A 21,667-nucleotide genomic window follows, 5' to 3' on the forward strand; every position below is an offset into this window, starting at 1 on the left:
GGTAGGTTTTATCTCTCTTTTAAACATGAGTCAGTTGAGGCTCAGGCAACTCATCCAGAGTCACCAAGTCTGTTTTATGACTCCAAGTCCAGGACATTTCGCTGCCCTTGGCTACTTTTGGAACAAGACTATAAAAACTGATAAAAGGATTAGCAGCAGGCTGGGTGCAGTGGTTCACGCCTATAGCCCCTCAATAAATGTTTTTTAATTTAATAAAAGTGTTAGCAGCAATTGCTAGATGTGATCTCTCATATGTGATCTAGGCTCCATTAAGGCAGCCATTCCCAGCCTTTATTTTTTCTGGCGTACGTGACATACCACATGACTCAAGGTTGCTGTTGCATTAGCTGAAACTCTATTTTTTCTGTCCTGCTCAAAAAAGCTCACAAAGGGAGAGTGTGTGTGGGTGTCTACAATTAATAGCGATAACCTGCAATCCACTCTATTTCCAGCCCTCTAGTACTTTATTACTGATAGCAAATTTTTTGAACACACTTCACAACTTACAGCAGCACACCACAGTTGTGAACCACGGCATAAGATGTGTTCTAGGGAGAATAAGTAGGTCAGTTTGCAGTAGGGGTTTCCTGCTGGGGAATAGTGAGAAACATGGTGGAGCCAGTAGGAATCTAAAAAGTTAAGACTTGATCTTGTAGGCACTCAGAGGCTCTTGGGTAAGAAAGCAATGAGGCTAAAATGGTAGTCTGCAGGACCTGGAAAAAGCTTGGAAACCAGGAAAACAGTTGGTCTATTGAAGTGAGCCAGATGGGATGAGCTAAAGTCCTGAACTAAGGCAGTGGCAGCAGGAATGGGAAGGAATGAACAGATCCAAGAAGATTTGTGACTGACTGGATATGCATGGCCAACCAAAGAGGCAAAAGGGCCATTTAATAAAGCAGAAGTTTCAACATAAGCTGTCACTTGGGCAGTAGATTTCCTTCTCTAATTATATGTTGCTTAAATGTGTATTCAAATGATCTTGCAGCCCCAGGATTCAATATCCCTGTTGGTGGAAAGTAAACAATCTGGAAGGGTGCTAAACAGCAGAGAAAGCACCGGCTTAGAATTAGACATTTCCACACACAGTTCATAAAATATTAGTACATTTCTTTCACCAAGTTGCTGCCTTATGGAAGTGTTTGGGTAACCTGCTATGCTGGTTTTAGATATTGGGCTAAGTGACTTTGTGGTTAGTCATACAAACATGCTGCTATCTAAATGTAGGAAGTGATTCTAGAACATTACAAGTGGGTGATACGGCCTGGTGAATTGTTATGTTTAGGCACCTGACCAGCCAATAACTAGGATGTTTGAAGTGATTAAGAAAATCTACTTTTTAATCCTTAAGTTACGATCATCTGATACACTGTTTATCTCACGCCCATGGATGTAGGTTCCTTAAGGGTGGGGATTTCTTTTTTGTTGACTGTTGTAACCCCATCAGAAAACAGAGACTGTTGCTTAGTAGATGCTCAATCTGTAAGTGTTGAATGGGTAAGTGACACCAGGGATCACGAGCATCTGGCTCACCAAAGGAGCCCTGGTGCTGATTGTATAGAAGGAGCTTAATAAAGGCTGATTTAGTTGAGTCGAAACAAACTGAACAGCATTTAGACTAGTGAAACACATTTTTATTTGGCTTTATATTGTGTGAAATACAGTAAAATAATTTTAGGTTGGTAATTATTTACATGGGATATTCAGCAGTAACAAAATTGTATTTGTTCTTTTGCTAGTGATGAGTTGGAACAATTTATGGAAAATCAAGGTGCATCGAGCCCAGGTATCCTCATTTTAACGACAAGTCTCAGCAAACCATTCATGCGACTGGAGAAATATGTTACTCTCTTGCAAGAGTTGGAACGGCATATGGAGGTAAAGGAAGGTGAACTTTTTCAAGCTCGTGTGCCAAGTATGGTCCTCTGCTTTGGAGGACACAGCCCATTTGCCTCCAAAATGGCCTTGCAGAGGAATCAAGGTCTTGGATTCAAAATTTACTTTATCTGTTCTTCCTTCTCAGGCTTCTAGTTTTCCTCTTTATGCAGCAAAATAAGATCCGTATTCTTCGCTACTAGATATTAAGGATTATTCTCCCTTTTTTCTCTTCTCTTCCAAGCCTTGATCCTGTGGCTTCCCTTAACCCCATGCTTACTTGCTAACTTGGGTTTTCTTTTGCCCTCTCAGTAGTTTCATCAAAATCCAACTAAGAAATCTTTGACTTTGGTATAGTAACCAACTTTATTGTGGGAGATAAAGCAAAACAACATCTGAATGTACAAAGAACAAGTTCACTATAGACAGAAATATTTTCTCTAGAATTCTGCCATCATTTAACTTCCTAACTCTGGATTACACTGGAAAATTCCGGTATTCCTTAAGACTGATGAATGGGTACAATATTAGTGGTATCTCTCTATACATCATGCGTGTACATCAGAGTCCCCCCACATTTTTATTTATAAACCTACAGTTTACTTGCAACTGCTGTAGCATAACTACAATATTTTCTAAATGTTAAGATTTTGCAATGAGGCCTGATAATTGAATATTTTTCACCACAAATTAAAGGCCTTATGCTATGAAAAACCAATCAATAGAGCTAGCTCCTTGAGCCGTTCTTTTGTGATTATGCACAGGGGATTTAAGTGTGAGTGGGAGAGGAAGGCCTGCTGGAGGAGGCTGCACTTACCCTAGTTGCTCTTCCTGTGTCTGGGGAAAGGTTTTGAGGTTTCAAGGGGTTTGATTATCTTTAAAGAAAAAGAGTGCACTCTGCCGGGCTTGTCAGCGTTTATAAGGATTGAAAGCATGTTCTCTGAGCAAAACCACATTCTCAGGGTATTTCACCTACCTGAAAGCTGGAGGTAGTGGGGAGCTGGTGAGTAAAGCCTGCCAGTGTGAAATTTCAGTTAGGGCTCAGGAAGGTATTGACCTCTGGATGCCTTTCCATAAACGAGACCAGTTTGCTGAACCGTTTGAGGTTTGCCCCTCCTTGCTTATCACAAAAATCCAGAAACGAGTGGCCTCAGTTTCTATTGCTTTTCAGTTCTGAAACACAAATATGCACTTAGTTTGGGGAGAAACAAATCCCAGATGCTCCTGCTGCCTGGATCCTATGTCTCAGCCTTTCTTGTAGTGGAGCCTGTTCTCCTGCCTCCATTTGCTGAGGGTCACATGTCTTTGGCTGCCCCTCCTTTCCCATCATCAGAAAATACAAGCCCTTGGTACTAGTTCACTACTGGGTGAGACACTTTGTGCAGATTTCAGAGCATTTGGCATGGCTTCTAACAGTAGAATAGAACTTGAAATTCTTCGTGTCCATTGATTTGGGTAAGGATAAATGCTACTGTGAAGGAATACAACCTTACTTTTATGAGCAATGTCATTCTTGGCTTGGGTCAGGCCCCTAATCTGTTCAGTTCTGTATTTTACCACCTGAGACTAGTGGGGCAGGAGATTTAGTCTTCCCTTACTCCAGCTGATTTCCAAAGGTTAGGTATATGGAGATACCTCATATGCCCCAATGTTAGGTGCACATCTACCCATAAGAATCTCCACATTCCCTTCATAAACAGTTATGGAGTTGTGGATTCCTCTAAGCCATTTTTGAATCTGTCCACTTTTCAGAATTGAAAGTACCACAGGATTGCAGGCCATATATAAAAGCCTTACTTAAGAAGGAAATCATGGTATGAAACTTGGAATCTTTTCCCATCTGCCATGTTCATACTGCTGAAAGAAAATGAAGGTATTTTACGAAATGAAATAAGATTGATTTTTCTGTTGGTTTTTTTTTTTCTGAGACAGGATCTCACCTCACTCTGTCACCCAGGCTGGAGTACAGTGATGCAATCACAGCTCACCACAGCCTAGAGGCTCAGCTGATCCTCCCAGCTCAGCCTCCCAGGTAGCTGTGACTACAGGCGTGCACCACCATGCCTGGCTAATAGGTTGATTTTTCTCTAATCACGACTCTTGTTTCCACCATTCCCTACCTCCTGTCATCTACCAACAACATGACCTAATAATGTCCCCGGAATAATTATTTAATTATTGTATTTATTATTAAATAGTCATTATCCAAAGTATAGCAAAAAGGGAAATGGGAACTCTTGCCTTTTACTACATTGTTACTAAATATATGATGTGTTACCAACTCTCTTAATTTCTTAACCATCTAAGAATTAGAGTCACTGAGATTCCAAATGCTCCCATGCTGCTCTATTTTTTAATCTTTAAATTAGTATCCAGTAAAATTAACATTTTTTTCTGGTGCATAGTTCTATGAGTTTTCACACAGGTATAGATTCATGTTACCACGACCACAATTAAAATACAGAACAGTTCCATCATCCCTCAAAATTCTCTTGCTATCTTTATAGCCACACCCTCCTTCTACCCCTAACCCTTGGCAACTGCTGATCCTCTCTCCTCTAATACTGTTTTCAAATGTATTCCTTTGATAGGATACTCATCCGGATCATCAGGATATTCTGAAGGCAATCGTAGCATTCAAAACTGTCATGGTAGGTGATGCTTTAAAATTACAATTCTCCACTTTGTATACTTTTTTCCTGAAAGAGTGGTTTGTGTGCAACGTTTCTTTCCTTATGCAAAGGTCTTTAGAATGGAAATAATATGCTTTCACGACAGTATAGCAGTGATTGCTTCACTTAATTTTATCCTCCAAAAATCATGCTTACTTAAGAAAGGTTGCCAGGCTGAGGATATAAAGCAATCACATTTACAGTCTCAGCCACATTAAGCCACATTAAGCATTGGTGTGTAGGTGGGGGGTTTCCTTTTGTCTCTTTGTCTTTACCCCCATTGCTCACCTAATGACGAGTATGTGTAAATCGTCATTCACTGATTTGCATCAATACTGGATTCAACTAGTTATGCCAAAGGGTATGAGTTTGTTCTTTGCATATGAAGAAGAAATCCTTCATCAAATCTAAAAGGGGGGAAAAAAACCCAAAGTACTAAAATGCAATTGCTTTATATAGGTTGCTATCAAAAGTACCTGTGATCTTGTATCTTCAGTGTGATGGTTAATGCGTCTTCTTGAACCCACCGATGTAAAACCACTTGGTGCCATTTTAGGAGGAAAGAAAACTCTATTTTAGGCAATTTATTAAGCTCAGCTTTATTTCACACAATTCTGTAGCATTATAAATAATTTGGACTAATGTTTAGTTATTAATCCTTGTTGAAAGACCAGTAATTGACGTGTCCATAGTTGAACAGCAAGCTGAAGACCAGAGTAAGTATTAGGTTAAAATTGCGATTGCTATATGCCAGAACAGTCCAATATTGGCAGTTTTACATGGCTTAAGCTAACAGAACAGCCCAGTGAAACCCACAGCATTTATTATAATTATGGCTCTTCTATTTTTTCTTGTATAAATAGGAATGTAAAATAAGTCTTTTTAAAAACCTGTATTTCTACATACATGGCAATGTGGTTTGCTGCCTTCCTCCCCATCACTTATATCTGCAACAATCCTGCATGTTCTTCACATGTACCCCCAAACCTAAAATGCAATTAAAAAAACCTGTATTTCTTTCTGATTATGTTATATAACTTGCCTTGATGATTTAGTATATTTATTCCTATTATAGGTGCTCTTAAAATATGTGTACAGTGAATTTATTTCTTTGAGTTTCTATGTAGCTGAAAGGGACAACAGAGATTTTATAGAAAATATAACCCCCCAAAATATTATCTTACATTCATTTGGAAACAGTAACAGAACTAACCATATGCTTATTTTCGTATTCAATTTGGAAGGCATGCTGTTAAATTACTCTAAGATAACTGCACAGTTTCTGAAGCAGTTACATATATATAGTGTTGGCAAACTGTAAATTGTTTCTTGGTTTGAATTTTTAGTATGTCATCATGAAATTCAGTTGTATCTATTTTTTCCAATCCTTTTAGAAATAAAAATTAATTTAGTTTTTTTTTTATAGTAATCTTGGTCCTTAAAGAAAGTACAGCAGTGCTTAGGTTTCATTATAAGTTTGATTCACTGTGGCATAAAGAATTTAATTTTCTCTTTCTCTATAACTCCAGGAGAAATTTTTTGTTTTTTTTTATTTTCAAGATATTACCTTGTTGGAAATTGAGCATATGTTAGAAAAATACAATTATTTTGTAACTAAAGCCCTATTTATGCAAAGATAGACAAAGTAAGAGGAGCTCAAGCAGGGGCACCACCCAGTAGATCTGAATCTACCAGATGCTCACCTGGCTCTGGTCGATGTGGTTTGGCTGCTTGCTTTCCCATATTCTTTACAGGGACGGAGAAATAAGCTCTTTCTAGCATTTTGTCTTGACGCTTTGGCAAAATGAAAAATGAGCCTTCCTCACAAAACTTTCGGGGGCTCAAGGCTAGAAATTTCAGGTAGTGGATCTTTCTATCTATCAAGAACAGGCCTAGGCATGGGATTCATGACGAGGAATAGGGACTCGGCGGGAACCAAAGAGTCAGATGCCACATCTTACTTTGGTCTTATTTTAGTTCTGTTTCATAAGAATTCCTATTCCATTATGTTCTGCTTTGGTTCTGTAGGGGCAATGCCAAGATCTGAGGAAGAGAAAACAGCTGGAGTTACAGATACTGTCTGAACCTATTCAGGCATGGGAAGGAGAGGATATTAAAAACTTGGGAAATGTGATTTTTATGTCACAAGTAATGGTGCAGTATGGAACATGTGAGGTAAGGCGCTTCAAATCTCAACATCATTTCTTCCATCTTTCATATTTTTCTCCCTTCTTTTTTGATAGAGTCCTGTTCTGTCACCAGGGCTGGAGTGGAGTGGCATGATTTTGACTCACTACAACCTTTGCCTCATGGGTTCAAGCAATCCTCCTGCCCGAGCCTCTTAAGTAGTTTTTCTTCCTTGTTCTTCCATCAAAGTCAAATGCTACAGCATTCAAATGAGAAGCTGAGCAGCTATTCTTTGCTCAACATTCTGTTAGGTGCTGTGGGAGATAGGAGAAAAGAGCAAACAATGATCCTCATTTTCAAAGATCTCATTAAAAACAGACTAAAACATGACTTGTAACTAGCAAACAAACCAAATAGTCAATGTTCGATTTTGCAATCTCAACAATAGAGTCCATAGAAGTTCAGAGGAGGAAGAGATCAAGAAGATCTTACGGAGACAGTACTTGAGGAGGGGGCACGAGAACAAAAGGGGAGGATTCCATAAGGCAGAGGTCATTGTTATCTTAGGAGAGAACAGAAATGTGGCTTTTGTTTTCTGCAGCACAATAAGGAAACCAGCCTGTAGGGAGCAAAAGAAGCAACTTGGCCATAGTAAAAGACTGATTGAGTCAGGTAGAATTAGATTATGCAGAACGTTGACATCAGGCAAGAGTAGTTCAGATGGATGCAGCAAGTCATGGGAAATAATGAAAGAGTCCAGAGTCATACAACAACACTCTGAAAGGGATGTTTCACACTTAATATGACACCCATATATGTCAAGTGAACTGGAAGGGATGGATGAGAAACAGAAAGGCCAGCTGGGTTGGAAAGTGAAAAGGAGCCCCCTAAGACAGTGGTGACAGAGAGAATGGAGAAGGGGAAAATCGGAGGCACCTTTAGAAGGGAAAGTCAACAGGAAGTGGTGCCCCTGGGCTAGGGGAGATGAAGAATATAATTTTAGACCTGTAGATATCTGGGTGGAGATGTTACATAGGCAGCTGTTAACGTAGTATGGAAATGTGGGTGAGAGGTCAGAGTTAGAGGCAGAGACCTAGATGTCCCTAACAGATGTGCCTTCCTAGGAAGTAAATATCCAGAGAGAAGCACCGGGGGCTGAAGATGGATTATTTCTTTTAGGAAGGGGCCAGGGAAAGGGAGAAAGGTTGATTATGGCACCTGGTTTGATTTATCGGATGTTAGAATTGTCTTCCTTCTCCCAAAACATCTTCCTACAGTCTGAAACGTCTTTGGCAGAGATTCATTACTTTGGGTTAATAAGCAATCTCATTTAAAATGCAGATACCCCAGGGAAGGTTAATGCCGTGAGTCTATTAGTCATTCACACCTTTGGGATAAACCTCTTGGGTGAAGGCAGGAGGAATCAGTGCCAGAAAAAAATAAAAAGACAAAGAAGAAGGTAGAGAAGAACTAGGGGGGCATGATGTCATGGAAATTCCATGAGGAGCATTTGAAAATGGCCAGTATACTGACTGCTGCTGAAGGTTCAGAGGGCAAGGAGTGTGAGGACCAAGAGAAAGCCATTGGATATTGCTAGAAGGCAGTTATTGATGACTTTGCAAGAGCAGTGGGGGTGCAGTTAGGGATGGATCAATGGGAGAAAATGAAGGCAGCAACTAATCTGGCAATAAAATGTCAAGAAATGGGAAACTGCGCATAAATAGCCACATGGGGGTAAGCAAAGGTCTGTTAAAGGAAAAGAGGAAAAGCTAGTAAAACAGGAGAGGATGCTGGGAGAAGAGGAGATGTCTGTAGAGGAAAACTAAATGAGACAAAGATGTGAGAGAATGCGGAGCGCTTGTTAGAATAGTTAGCCTGGAAGGGTTCCTCTTCTCAAATGGAAGGAAGGAGATGGAGACAAGCATAAGGATAATTGTAGCTAAGATGGCTGGGCATGTAAGCTAAATGTAATTTTTGAGTATACTAATTGCATATCTGTTGAAGGGGCTCTTCTCATGTGTAAAGGTTTCCTCAGTGCCTTTAAAAAAGTGTATCTACTTTTACATTTTACATAAATCCAATAATTACCCTGTTCTTAATGACTAAAGCTAATTTTATGCATATGACTTTAACATATATTTTAGAGCATGTTAAATTTCTTATCACCCAAAAACCCCTTCATTTTGCCATTTTTTCTAAGTAAAATATATTTTCATTTTGTGAACCGGGGGACTTATTTTGTGCCCAGTCTAGCACATCTCGCTGGCTGCATAAACTGTGGTTTCTTCTCAGGCTTTCCATACATGGAAAGCAAGCATGGTTATTTGTATTTAACTGTTATATATAGGAAGAAGAGAGAGAAACTGTGGGTTTATGTCCATTTCAAAGTAAAATTCAACTAGTTTTGTGTTTTCAAGTTGGGTATCTTTTTTAAAAAAAAATCACTTTTAATGTTTCCGTTGTTTATATAAGGTCTATGTTATAAGGCAATGATTCCAGAAATTCTCAACAGATAAAATGTCCAATTCTGTTCTTCAAATAATATTGTTCATTCTCTTTCAGGAAAAAGAGGAGCGGTACCTTATGTTATTTTCAAATGTCCTGATAATGTTATCTGCAAGTCCTCGGATGAGTGGCTTTATCTATCAGGTTAGTAGATTTCATATAAAACACACAGCAGACCCCCTAATGAAAACAGGTTTCCAACCAGACGCAGTATCTCCACTATGGCATTAAAAGCTCAAGCCAGGAGAACCAGAATGTTCTGACCCTTCGTTTTAATTAAAAAGAGCGTCTAAGAGCAGATGTTCCTTAGATCAAAGATCTTTGTATTAGTGTAATGAGTTTATCTTGAATATATCCACCGCTTTAGTTATGCTCTGGGTTTTGAATGCATAAATAGAAACTAGATAAATTAGCAGCAGTATTGTACAGGCTCATGTCATTATCGCTGAGAAAACATAAAGCTGAGATCTGCTCCTATGTTTGTCTGATTATAGTCACATCACATGATTCAGGCTTCTAAGAAGCATGTTATTAAACTCCTTAGGAAATTAAACATCCCTCAGTCTGCTCCAAGATACAGAGTATTAAAAGTTACTATTGCCTGTTACATCTTCGCCTGGCAATTAATAATTTTCATAACATCTGAGCCTTCACTTTTTTTAACTGTTTCTTCTTAAAATGCGTTAGAAAAGTAAACTACTTTGTAAACCCTGATCTTAACTTAGGGTGTGTTAGCCAAACACAATCCACATTTCCCCCTTGCTTTCTTGTCTGATTAAAATTTAGAGCAGGGAAACATATTATCTATTGACAGACTGGAGAAATACATCTAGCCATAATTTTTCAGTGCTGAGAGGGTCAGAAAATCTAACCCTCTGAAATAAACAGAGACTCCTATAACTGCAGAATTAATGAGAATGTTCTTTTTCTAATAGGGAAAAATACCAATAGCCGGAACAGTGGTGGCTAGATTAGATGAAATTGAAGGGAATGACTGCACATTTGAAATCACTGGTAGGTAATTTTCTCTTTTTCATGTAACTACTTCCAATTCTTTTTGGAATGAAGGGGAATTTAATAAATAAATGCCGTTATTTTCTGTTACATAGGCCACGAGCAAGTTTTACATGGTCATGGCAAAGTATATTCCATTTCGTGGGATGATTAGGGTACAGCAATAGAACAGAGAAGTCTCTTCTCATTCAAAAGCCGTGGCTTTGCCATTAGTTTCAATCTTCTGTTGCATGAGAGCTACTTGTGAGAGCTAAGGAATAACAAAATGGACTAATGTAAATGTAATTTTCTCCCTTTCTGTCATTTGTTCCCTGGTGGCAGAGAAGCCAAAGATATGGACTTTTATCAGCAATTTCATCATCAGCCTGAGTTAGCAAGATTTGGTTGTGTTTCTAAGGAGTTCAGAAAAGCCATGAAACCATCTTCACAAATTGAGCACTATGCTGAGCCTTAATAATGCTCCCTGACATTTTAGCTTATGATCCCTTTTGCCAGGCCTGTGTCATTTATATGTAGTGGCCTCACTGTGGGTCCTGATACTGGGATCATAGCCTTACCCTCTTCTTTCACAAGAAGGATCCTAAGGTTTGGTGTTTGCCAAAAGATTGTAAACAGTCTTAGTTGGATCTTGTTCCAACTTTGATATTGGGGGAACCGGTACAATATTCCCACTTTAGACTTAACTAGAGGGACTACGTGCTTACATTTTTGGACTGCAAGTTTGTTTATAGTGAAGTTTTACACTACTTTTAAACTTCTGTAAGCAGTAAAAATCAAGGAGAGTTTTCTAAATCAGACACGAATATTTATTTACTTTATTATCACAGGTTATCTGTTTCTGATATAGAAGTTTCAACAGGGTTATCCCATAGGTACGAAAACCCCTGAAAATACACACCCAAGTCCTAGTTGCATGAAGTGTATTTATGAATGGGACAAGCTCAAGTTTTTCCTTGTCTTTTGTTTTCAAATTGATCATAATTGGGGAATGTAGGTAACACAGTAGAGAGAATTGTGGTCCATTGCAACAACAACCAGGACTTCCAGGAATGGTTGGAGCAGCTGAACAGACTGATAAGAGGACCTGCCTCTTGCAGTTCATTATCCAAAACATCGTCGTCATCATGTAGTGCTCATTCTGTAAGTAGTCCATGTATTCTGTCCAGGGATTATTGAGTCTTTTATCAACTCCTGCCTGCTGGAGACTTACTTACAAGAAGCAGTGAGCACACCCTTAGTCTTTTGGGCAGCCTATATTTGTAGATTTTGAAGTAGAGTTAAACTTCACTCATTCTGATTTCTCATTACGAGGCCCATCCAAATTAATGAAAAGGTTTACTTAGAGGTGTGCAGTTCTGTTTGACAGTATTCAGATACCCCAACTAACTGCTAGCAAAGTATTTCTAACCAGAAGTCCTGCTAAAATATTTTAATGATAAGCAGAGCTTATTTTCATGAGCAATGGTTATTCTCTTATTAACAATGGGCTAAGTCAAAACAAATAGTTTACCTCCCTAAGTACTTAAACATCTCCATGTCACCTCACTCATGCTCTCACATTTGCTCAGTAACCTTCTTCAAAGGTAAACTTTTAGCATTGTCTCCTTCTGACTTACCACAAATTTAGAATTTGGAATTTGAATTGATGAGATTTTACTGTACTTGCTGAGTGAGATGGAAGATACGTTGTGTTGTTTGTTAATATACAAACATATGATGCCAAAATTCCAGTTTTGAGCACTGTGTGTTGTGGTCGGAAGAATATGGGCTTTGGCTTCAGATCTGGGTTCAAATCTTGGCTTTGCCAATTACTGGTTAGTTACTTCACTTGGCTGAGTCTATGTCTTAGGCTGTTCTCATGAAATAACCTATTTAAGCATCTACCAGAGTGCCAAACACATCACTGAACTCAAATGTTGATTGTTATTCAATTTTCCTTCCTTACAGAGGAAAGAAACTTAAATTAATTAAATTCCAGATGAGAAAGAGAGAACAGGATCATGGAATATTGAGTCAACTTTGTGCTGTTCCTTACAGACCCCATAGTCTTGACTGGAAAGAGCCAGTTCTCAAACTGAAGACTTTTGTTTTTCCATCTATCCCTTTCTATGACTGGCTTTGCTGATCCAATGAAGCTATTGTTATTCTCTCATTGTGTGGCACAAGGTTGGGTTCAGATGGCAGATTGCCAAAATCTCATCAGACATTTTCCCAGTCTTTTAGCTCTACCGGACAGCCCCGAGGACCCTTGGAGCCTCCTCAAATTATAAAACCGTGGAGTTTAAGTTGTCTACGACCTGCACCTCCACTTAGACCATCAGCAGCACTAGGTTATAAAGAGGTAATTTTGCTACCTATGGTATGAAATGCTTCTGACAAGTTAATTTCGCAGCTTATTACAAATAGTTCTATGGGAATGTGCTAGAATTTAAGATAGGTGGTACATGTGAGTCAGTCTTGAAGTGCTAGACTCAGTGATTTGTTTCTTAATTTTCCATTTCCCATTGTCCATATGAAAATATGCATTGAATATCTACAGAGTCTACGTGCACTGCCTGAGTGTTCCCAGTCTCCTCCCGAAGTGCCTCTGGTTTACCTTAATGATTACTATGATAATTCTTTATATTCGTTAATAATGTACACAAATCTCAAACAAGAGCCACTTCATTGTAGTTGAATTGCCAATGAAGCAGACACAATTCAGCATTTGGGATCATTTTGATCAATTTGAACCAAATTAGTAAAGTGTTATGGGACCAAGCTATGAGTCCAAACTATAAAAGCGATATTTGCTGCAATTGGAATGAGAAAAGAATTTGATAAAAGGAGTGTCTTTTAAAAAGAGGCTTCTCAGAGACAACCTCAAAGGCCATTTGATATTAGGGCAGTGTGGGGATTTAGAGATTTTTTGTATTTCTTTTTCTCTCGAAGTTACAGTCAGGAAGTGTCAGTCACTAGCTTCTGTAACTGTGTGACATGTTACTTTTCATCCAAACAGTGGCTTTATCCCTAACCTGTCTCTAATCATTTCAGATTTCAGAAAAGATCCTCATTTATTAGTAACTGTTCTTTAAATTGGTCTTGTTGAGTGACGATTAAGTTTGTGACAGTTTTGAGATGAGTCTTAGAATTATGGGGCAACGGCAGCATATATTTCTTGATCAAATGTGTGTTTTGATGAGTGATGCAGACTTAGCTCAATTTTGAGTGTTTTGATTTAAACCACCGTGCTTTTGTTTTGATTAATTGTTTCTTCCAACTCTAAGGGCAGTAAACATAGGAAAGTATTTGGACACTGGAGCATTATTTGATCCTCTCAACTTGATATGTTAGGGCAAACAACCCTTGAACTGAATCTTTGTTATATAACTCTATTTAGAATTTGGTCAGGAAGCAGTCCCACAGATTTGCTTTGGAAATCTACCTGCAATTCTTGCAATCATCCAATTTTCTTCTTTGATTATGTAAACCAGGAGTACAGCTTCATAGTTACCTAGGTCCCCTTTGTTATGATGGATATTTTGTAATTATCAGTACTAAGTTCAAATTAAGGTGAGCTTTGAAGAGTAAAGTTGACTTAATCCTTCACATAACTAATCTATTAAAACTAAGGCATGATCACTTCGTTTCTGCTGGGGGAAGAGAGTTATTAATATATTCTTACTAGGTAGTGTGTATTTCAGTCGTTTTCAGCATTTGTTATTCTGCACAGAACTGTATTCCTCGGGCTTTTGCATGATAATATTGCATCTGAAACTAATGTGGGAAATGTGATGATATTCCCTCTGTGTAATTTATGATAACACTAACATTTCAAATGTTGTTTTAGAATTATTGATAAGTGGATTTGGTCATTATAACCATCGACCTCTCACGCTCATCTTCTCTTTCTTTACATATTCATTTTAGAGGATGTCTTATATCTTAAAGGTAAGGGTAGAACAATATCTTTGGCTTACAGTGACGTCATAATACTGTGCTGTAACCTTTGATGAATGAAACTTTCCCTTATGCTTGTTTTGTCCCTTGTTATAATTGGTGGCTAAAATACGAAGATGCAATTCTGACATGTAAGTACTTTGTTCAAAAAGCAAGCTCATGTGAAATACATATAAAAATGTCACAATGCCCTAAATGCCAATTTTCCTGTGTTTTTTTAAAAAAATGCTGCTTTTTCTTGTTATTTTTGTCACATGAGAATTTGTTATATCTGTCTTATTTCAAGTGTAAGTACTGTGGCTAAGTGAAATAAATTAAATTATTTGTTTCCTATATTTTTAAGGTGCTATTAATAATTAATATGCATGCTTCATGTACACACATTGGCTGGAAAATTGGGATAAGGTGATCATGAGAGTTTTTTCCTAGGTCTAAGGTTCTAATCTGTTTATAGATTATTGGATTAAGGATTAAGGCTATTGGCAATGAGTATGGTTTTTTTGACCTGCTGGTTACTCATATGGCAAAAACAAATTCAATACATTTATTTTGTCTACTAGTTAAATACATGGCTTTATATATATATATATATATATATATATATATATATATATATAGTTAAGCTTGGCTGTGGGTATGTTACTTCTAACTCAAAATTATTTATTAGGAAATCCTTTATTTGGTTCTTCTCTCTGACTGAGGGAAAATGACTTTGTCTCTCTGCCTTAATTTTCCTGTCTCACAAATGGAAATTATATTCGTCTTTGTGGGACTGTTTCTGAGGCAAAATTATTTGAATAGCTTTGAAGTTCTTTGAAAAGTGATCAGTACTACATTAGTGGTTCCAGTATTCGATTCCCCTAAAACTTTATCAGTGGGGAATGTAAACTAAATTAGGAATACTGTTATGTTTCTAGGGTTGACACCCCTCACTTTCTCTGCAGATGGTTCCCTAAAGGCATCTGGGCTCCTAGAGAATCTGCCGCATTTTCAGTAGGCACACTCCACTCTTAGTCCCACCTCTGTGCAAATTAAGAGGATAATGTCATTGCCTCTGTTTTATTTAACCTTTTAGATTTCATTGGAACCATTTTAATTGTGATGTACTCCTAACTGAGATTGTCAAAATGAGAGAGAGGAATTCTATTTCGCTTCATTTGCGCTTTTAAATTTGTTTTTGAGGGAGGATTTTAATTCATCAAGAAATCTCTGTCCTTACAGGAGTCTAGTAAAAGTCCTAAAACAATGAAGAAGTTTCTTCATAAAAGGAAGACTGAGAGAAAACCATCTGAGGAGGAATATGCGATTAGGAAAAGTATGTGTTTTGTACATTCTGCAAGTTGTTTATGGATAAATTAACATGAGAATCTTCTTTTATGTGAGGATTTATTTGAAAACAGATGATTAGAGCAATTTTTTTCTTAACATTGTCTTTTACATATAAAGAAGAATGCATGGAAGGCTTTGGTCACTTCTTAAACATTTGAATAAGCTTCTTACGGCTGCACTTCATGTCATCTTAGGCAGATGTCATCTGCGTTATTTTCGTGTTAAATATTTTGCCTCACCTGGTTTAGAAGCTCTAAAGGGACACATTTCCTGTGGATACATTTTTTTTCCCTCTTAGTTTCTGATGCTTGAGATATTTTTCTGTAGGGAGATAGACTAAATAGACCCGAAGGCTGAGGTCCTTCCAGAAGTCCCATGCTCAGTGATGCTCTCAGTTCCTCAGGGAATCAGCCTGCCCACATCTAGAAACATGGCTTCATTTGGAGACAGACTGCAACGTCAGTCAGCCAATTGATATGGACATATTTGGCTATAAGATTGTGAACAAGGTACTTTGGGACACATGTGAAGGAGTGAGCAGTGTCTCACAAAGAGGTGACAGAACTGTGTGTATCAGCTGGAAATACAGTCTGGATAAATCTTTGCTCCACTTCAGCTCTGGCATGCCCACCCCCCACCCCACACCTGGTTGTGCACATTGGCATGTTCACAGGGTGCTGCCATCCAGTCATTTCAAGAATGAGTTTGGAGTAGGGGAGAAGAGAGGAGGCAGAATGAGGGACTACATCGACTGGGTTAATGAGGGAAAGCTTCCTAAAGGTGAGCCTTGAAATTTAAAGGAGAGGATGGCTGGGGTATACCAGTGGGAGCTAAACTAACACCTAAACCCAGTGCTGTGATTTTGGCCTCACTGAGACCACTGACAGAACCCCCACCTTTCCCAGTGTGGAGCTCTGGGCTTCAGGAGTAGGCACCCCACTAAGCTGAGCTCACTGAAGCTGACTCCAAAGCTCCATGAGGATGCTATCATTCTTCTCCATCACCAGCGTTGGACAGCTCTTTCTCCTGCCTTTCACAAACTCTACTGGTCAGAGAAGCCAGTCCCAGGCAGTGGAGTGGGCTGCATCATTTTGAGGGTCCAAAGGCATATATTTATGAAAAGTCACAATGAATTAATTTGACAGGTACAGCTGCTCTGGAAGAGGATGCTCAGATCCTTAAAGTGATTGAAGCCTACTGTACCAGCGCAAATTTCCAACAAGGCCATGGCTCAAGTAGGTTCCCCCAAACTACTTTCTCTAGTGAGTGACGTTTCTTCTTTACTGCTTGGTGTCTCTTAGAAAAAGAGAAAAGCGACCTAGACGGGTTGCAGGGTGTGGAAAGCAGGTGACTTGGTGCAGAGGAGCGGTGCAGGACTGCATCTTTCAGATATGGTGGTTTTAGCTACCAAGCGGTTTGTTTACCCACTGTTGTTTTGCACCCAGAAAGAGAGATGCAAGAGTAAAAGAGTTGGAGGTGATAGAAATGAAAAACAATTTTTAAAAGTTGTTCTCCTTTGAAGTACACAGATACCTTCACCAACACTAGCTAGGAATTAAAGAGCCCAGAGAGTTCCTGTGTCTGTGAACTGATGCTAATCTCTTCTTATAGGCAGATTTGGAAAGGAAGTCGAAATATTATCTTTGATCAGCTGCATATTTAAACTTACAATGCTTCACCAAACTGAGTTTCAAAGTTGCTCTGAAAGTCTGGAAATGTAGCTACTTAGCAGAGGTCGTTCAAAATGTATCTAATTTATCAGGGAACTATTAGGTTAGGGTATTTCCCCAAACAACTTTCAGGTTACAATCTGAAAATGAGATAATATTTTCTGATTCATCCTTATGCTTTTTAAAAGCCAGGTCACTTCGAATATGTCTTTTGTCTCCCATTATTATAGACACTCAGAATACCTTCTGTGAAGTTTTTGCATCTGCATAAGAAATGAATACTCCATAGTACTCCATTTAGGACAGCCAGTGACCAATCATTTGAATGTGGGAGGTGATGTCTTAGGTGCCTTGACATATTCTTTAAAAGTAATGCATCTCTAAGGCTGACATAAACACAGCATTCTACTGGGCATGATGGCTCATGCTTGTAATCCCAGCGCTTTGGGAAGCCAAGGTGGGCAGATACCTTGAGACAAGGAGTTCAAGACCAGCTTGGGCAACATGACAAAACCCTGTCTCTACTAAAAACACGAAAGTTAACAGGGTGTGATGGCGAACACCTGTAGTCCCAGCTACTTGGGAGGCTGAGGCAGGAGAAACGCTTGAATCCAGGTGGTGGAGATTGCAGTGAGCTGAGATCGCGTCACTGCATTACAGCCTCGGTGAGATAGTGAGACTCCATCTCAAAAAAAGTGAAAAGGAAAGAAGGAAGGAAGGAAGGAAAGAAAGAGAAAGAAGAGAGAGAGAGGAAGGAAGGAAGGAGAAAGAAAGAAAGAAAGAAAAAAAAAAGAAAGAAAGCATTCATTCAATGTGAAAGTTGACACATTTGGCCATAAAGAGAGGACTATCACACTCTGCTTCACAGAGAAAACCTGGCTGTGGCTTTGGGCATGCACAACCTGATAACATGTTTCAAGGAGCCAGGAGAGGAAAGTGAGGGCAGTTTTTATTTTGAGAAATAGAAAAGAGAGGGGGACAAGGAGATACCAGAAGCATCCCTTCTACAAAATCTGACCTCATCGCCTCCTCCCCCGCCTATTTTTACATTCCGCAGAGTGGTGAGTCTGCAGCTGGGCGGTGCAGCCAGATGCTCTGGCTTAAAAAGACACAACTGCACCCTTGCTCCCTGGTCAACCTTTTACACGTGGAAGATGTCTGGCACTGTGCTTGTCACACAGCAGGCCATTTAGCATCATGGTGACCTCCTATCCTCTATCCCTCTCTAACCAGAAGTCCTGTTTCTCTAGAATTGACTGCCCTTGGCTCTTACTGCATTCAGCCAGTCATTCAGTCAGTTTGCTTTTCACTTATATTCGTCCCTTGGTATCTGCAGGAAATTGATTCCAGGACCCCCAGAGATAACAAAATCTGAGGATGCTCAAGTACCTGATGTAAAATGGTGGAGTAATTGCATAGCACCTCCATACACCTTCCCTATACTTTAAATCATCTTTAGATTGCGTATCATAACTAATAAATGTAAATGCTATATAAATGGTTGTTATACTGCATTGGGTTTTAAATTTGTATTTTTTTAATTTTTTTCTGGATATTTTCAATGCATGATTGGTTGAATCTGCAGATGTGAAACCCACAGATATGGGGGGGGCCACATGTACTAAGCACATACAAAGTGCTAGGCCCTGGAGAAGGCAGAGATGCATCTCACCTCAAGAGGAGGTGGTCAAGTGAAGGCAGTGAGTGTGCACACCTCTGAGGGAACTTGGCTTAGAAGAGAGGAGGCCAGTGGCTCAGGGAGACCAAAGATTGAGCACTCGAGCTCTGAGAGGAAGGATCAGAGTGAGGGAGGTGGAGGAGAGCTGTTTGGTTGGGCCCCACACCTGTTCTGTCACCTCTTCTGTCCCAGAGCCTAGAGACACTCTGAGCAGAGGACACCTACATCTTCACTGGTGATGTGATAATCTCCAAACCCCACTCCACCCTTGATTTAAATGGTCTTAGGAGACATACCTACCTTACTCTATAAGACTGTAAAGAGAACAAAGGAGGTGATGATGCTTCTGAGGTCCTTTCAGCACATTGTGTCTCAGTGCAGTGCTACTATCAGCCTGAATTTACTACAGCGAGAGAACACCGTAGCGTAGGATGTAGTGTGTCCTTCCCTGGAGATTTGCAGGGAAGCGTGATCACTGGTCAGCTTTTTGCTCTAGAGGAGGCAAAACAGGAAAGAATGGAGGTCTTGGTTGAGGATAGGTATTACAGGGGCTCTTCCACATTAGTTTTCTGAATGCAAAATGCTCCCCACCTCGGGAAGATTAAATCAATGTATCTGGCCATTTAGAATTTCTCATGTCAGGAAAATATAATCAGCAAATGATGGGTGACTGCCCTCTGGGTGTAATACAGCAAGATGCTATGAACAAAGACCCTTCTATAACAATAGTGGAAAGGAACTAATACCCACTATTTCTACTTTTCACTGCTAACTCTCCCTCCTCTTTCCTCTTGCAACCCTTATTTGTAGGTACTCGAAAAGATTCCATTCCACAAGTCCTACTCCCTGAGGAAGAGAAACTCATCATTGAAGAAACCAGAAGCAACGGCCAAACCATCATGGAAGAAAAGTGAGTAGAGCAGGCAGAAACCTTGCCTGGTTTGTCTGGGGGCTGGCAAGAAGGTCTGGCAGGACGGTGGGGCTCCTGAAGAGTCTACGATGGACAAACCCCTCCTTATCTGGGAATGTGGCCTGCTTTGGGAGATTTGAGAGGGCCGCCCAGTGACAAAAGGAAGGGGGAAGGAAAGGCAGAGGTGACAGAACCCTCCAGGGTAGCTCCGGCTGTCAGCTGCCCCTGTAGCCAGCTCCCCATCCAGTAAGCTGCTTCTGAGCACATGCGAACATCAGTGCTCTGGATGAGTTTAGGAGGTGGCTGGGAATTCCAGTCACAGAACCGATTTCTTTGCCCAGAGAGATACAACTCACACATTTTGAGTCAGAGTTGTGCTTTCACATATTTGACATCATTTAAAATCCTACAGCAGTCCGGTTAGAGAAGCATTACTCTCACCACTTTCACAGATAAAGAAACTGAGGTGCAGGAAGTTCAGGGAAATCATGTCTCTGGCTTACCTTTACACAGTAGTGTGTGTGACCTAATGGGGGAAAATCAGGTTAAGTACCTTCTGGCTCATAAAATTAACACAAAGTAGCCAAATAATTCATTTGTCTAAACTTGAGTCATTTCTGAAGTCAGGCCTAAATTTGCATAGGACAGCATATTTCAAGGTGCTTGGCATTGTCAATGCGTTTTACATCTGGTGTGTGAAGTGATACAGCAAAATGGTATAGCACTTGGGCTCAAGCGAAAAACAGTGCTGGTTCAACTCCAAATTCTGCTACTCATTAGCTGTGTGACCCGGGGCAAGTTGCTTCACCTCTCTGTGCCTCAGTTTCCTCATCTGTAAAATAAGGATGATGGTAATGCTTTCAGTGCTATTGTGAGGTTAAAAGAAATACGTATAAAGGCTAGCACTCAATAATGATAGTTAAACTAATTTTTATTATAACTATATTCATTCTTACAACTTTGTGAGGTTTTTAGAAAATGTGCTACTATTCCCATTTTACATGTAAAGAAACTAAGACCATGAGAGGATGAGAAGGAAACTGGTTCCCGGAGAACAGAGGACTAGTAAGTGGCAGGATCAGAACCGAAAGTTAGATCCCCAAAATCTTTATCAAGGAGGAGACCCAGAGAGGAAAAGGCTGTTTCACAACCTAACCAGGGCACTTCATCCTTTTTGGGGTAACATATGGTTGGGCTATTCCAGAAAGAATGCCTCTGACTTTGTGTCATGTGCAGTCAGAGAACTGAGAAGGGCAATGTCACAGCAGAGATACTGTAGAATAGGCAGTCTTGTGATACCTCTCATTATATGATAGGTGATGTTCATTCCTGCCCTAAAGCTAGGGAAATCAAAACCTTATGATGGGAATTGAAAACATCAAACTGCTAAAAACAGAGAGTAGAATGGTGGTTTCTAGGGACTGAGGGGAAAGGGGAAATGGGGAGATATTAGTCATAGGTATGCAGAATGAATAAGTTCTGGACAACTAATACAGCATGTTGATTACATTTGGCCCTCTGCCTGTGTGGGCTCTGGATCTGTGGATTCAACCAACCCTAGATTAAAAAAAATTCAGAGACAAATAGATGGCTGTATCTGTATTGAACATGTACAGATTTTTTCATACCTAATAAAGTTTTTCTTTTTCGATCTTTGTTGAGGGATAATTGGCAAAGGTGTACAATGTGATGTCTTGATATACATATGCACTGTGTTATAGCATATTGCTTATTCCTAAGTAAAATGATAAAACTATTTACATAGCATTTATGTTGTATTAGGTGTGATAAGTAATCTAGATGTGATTTAAAGCATATGGGAGAGTTGCATAGGTTATATGCAAATACTATGCCATTTTATATTAAGGACTTGAGCATCTGTGGATTTTGGTGTCCATGGTGTCCTTGAACCAATAACCCGTGGATACCAAGGGAAGGAAGACTGTATAGT

At 39.5% G+C, this 21,667-nt stretch overlaps 1 protein-coding gene across 3 annotated transcripts in view; it reads left to right on the forward strand.

Annotated features, from left to right (window-relative positions):
- Window positions 1-21,667, forward strand: part of ARHGEF6 (Rac/Cdc42 guanine nucleotide exchange factor 6) — a 111,764-nt gene that overhangs the window by 85,731 nt on the left and 4,366 nt on the right. For 2 of the 3 annotated variants that reach the window (XM_012472314.3, XM_012472316.2), the window contains 11 exons: window positions 1,737-1,875; window positions 4,464-4,523; window positions 6,573-6,719; window positions 9,234-9,320; window positions 10,112-10,190; window positions 11,185-11,330; window positions 12,406-12,531; window positions 14,100-14,120; window positions 15,351-15,444; window positions 16,604-16,693; window positions 19,617-19,716. In XM_012472314.3, the coding sequence (XP_012327737.1) occupies window positions 1,737-1,875; window positions 4,464-4,523; window positions 6,573-6,719; window positions 9,234-9,320; window positions 10,112-10,190; window positions 11,185-11,330; window positions 12,406-12,531; window positions 14,100-14,120; window positions 15,351-15,444; window positions 16,604-16,693; window positions 19,617-19,716 (1,089 nt within the window). The remainder of the gene's footprint in view (window positions 1-1,736; window positions 1,876-4,463; window positions 4,524-6,572; window positions 6,720-9,233; window positions 9,321-10,111; window positions 10,191-11,184; window positions 11,331-12,405; window positions 12,532-14,099; window positions 14,121-15,350; window positions 15,445-16,603; window positions 16,694-19,616; window positions 19,717-21,667) is intronic. The other variant, XM_012472315.3, reaches the window with a different exon arrangement.

Source organism: Aotus nancymaae, unplaced genomic scaffold, assembly GCF_030222135.1.
Source record: "Aotus nancymaae isolate 86718 unplaced genomic scaffold, 86718_ANA_hifiasm-v0.15.2.pri h1tg000004l, whole genome shotgun sequence".
Taxonomy (NCBI): Eukaryota; Metazoa; Chordata; class Mammalia; order Primates; family Aotidae; genus Aotus; species Aotus nancymaae.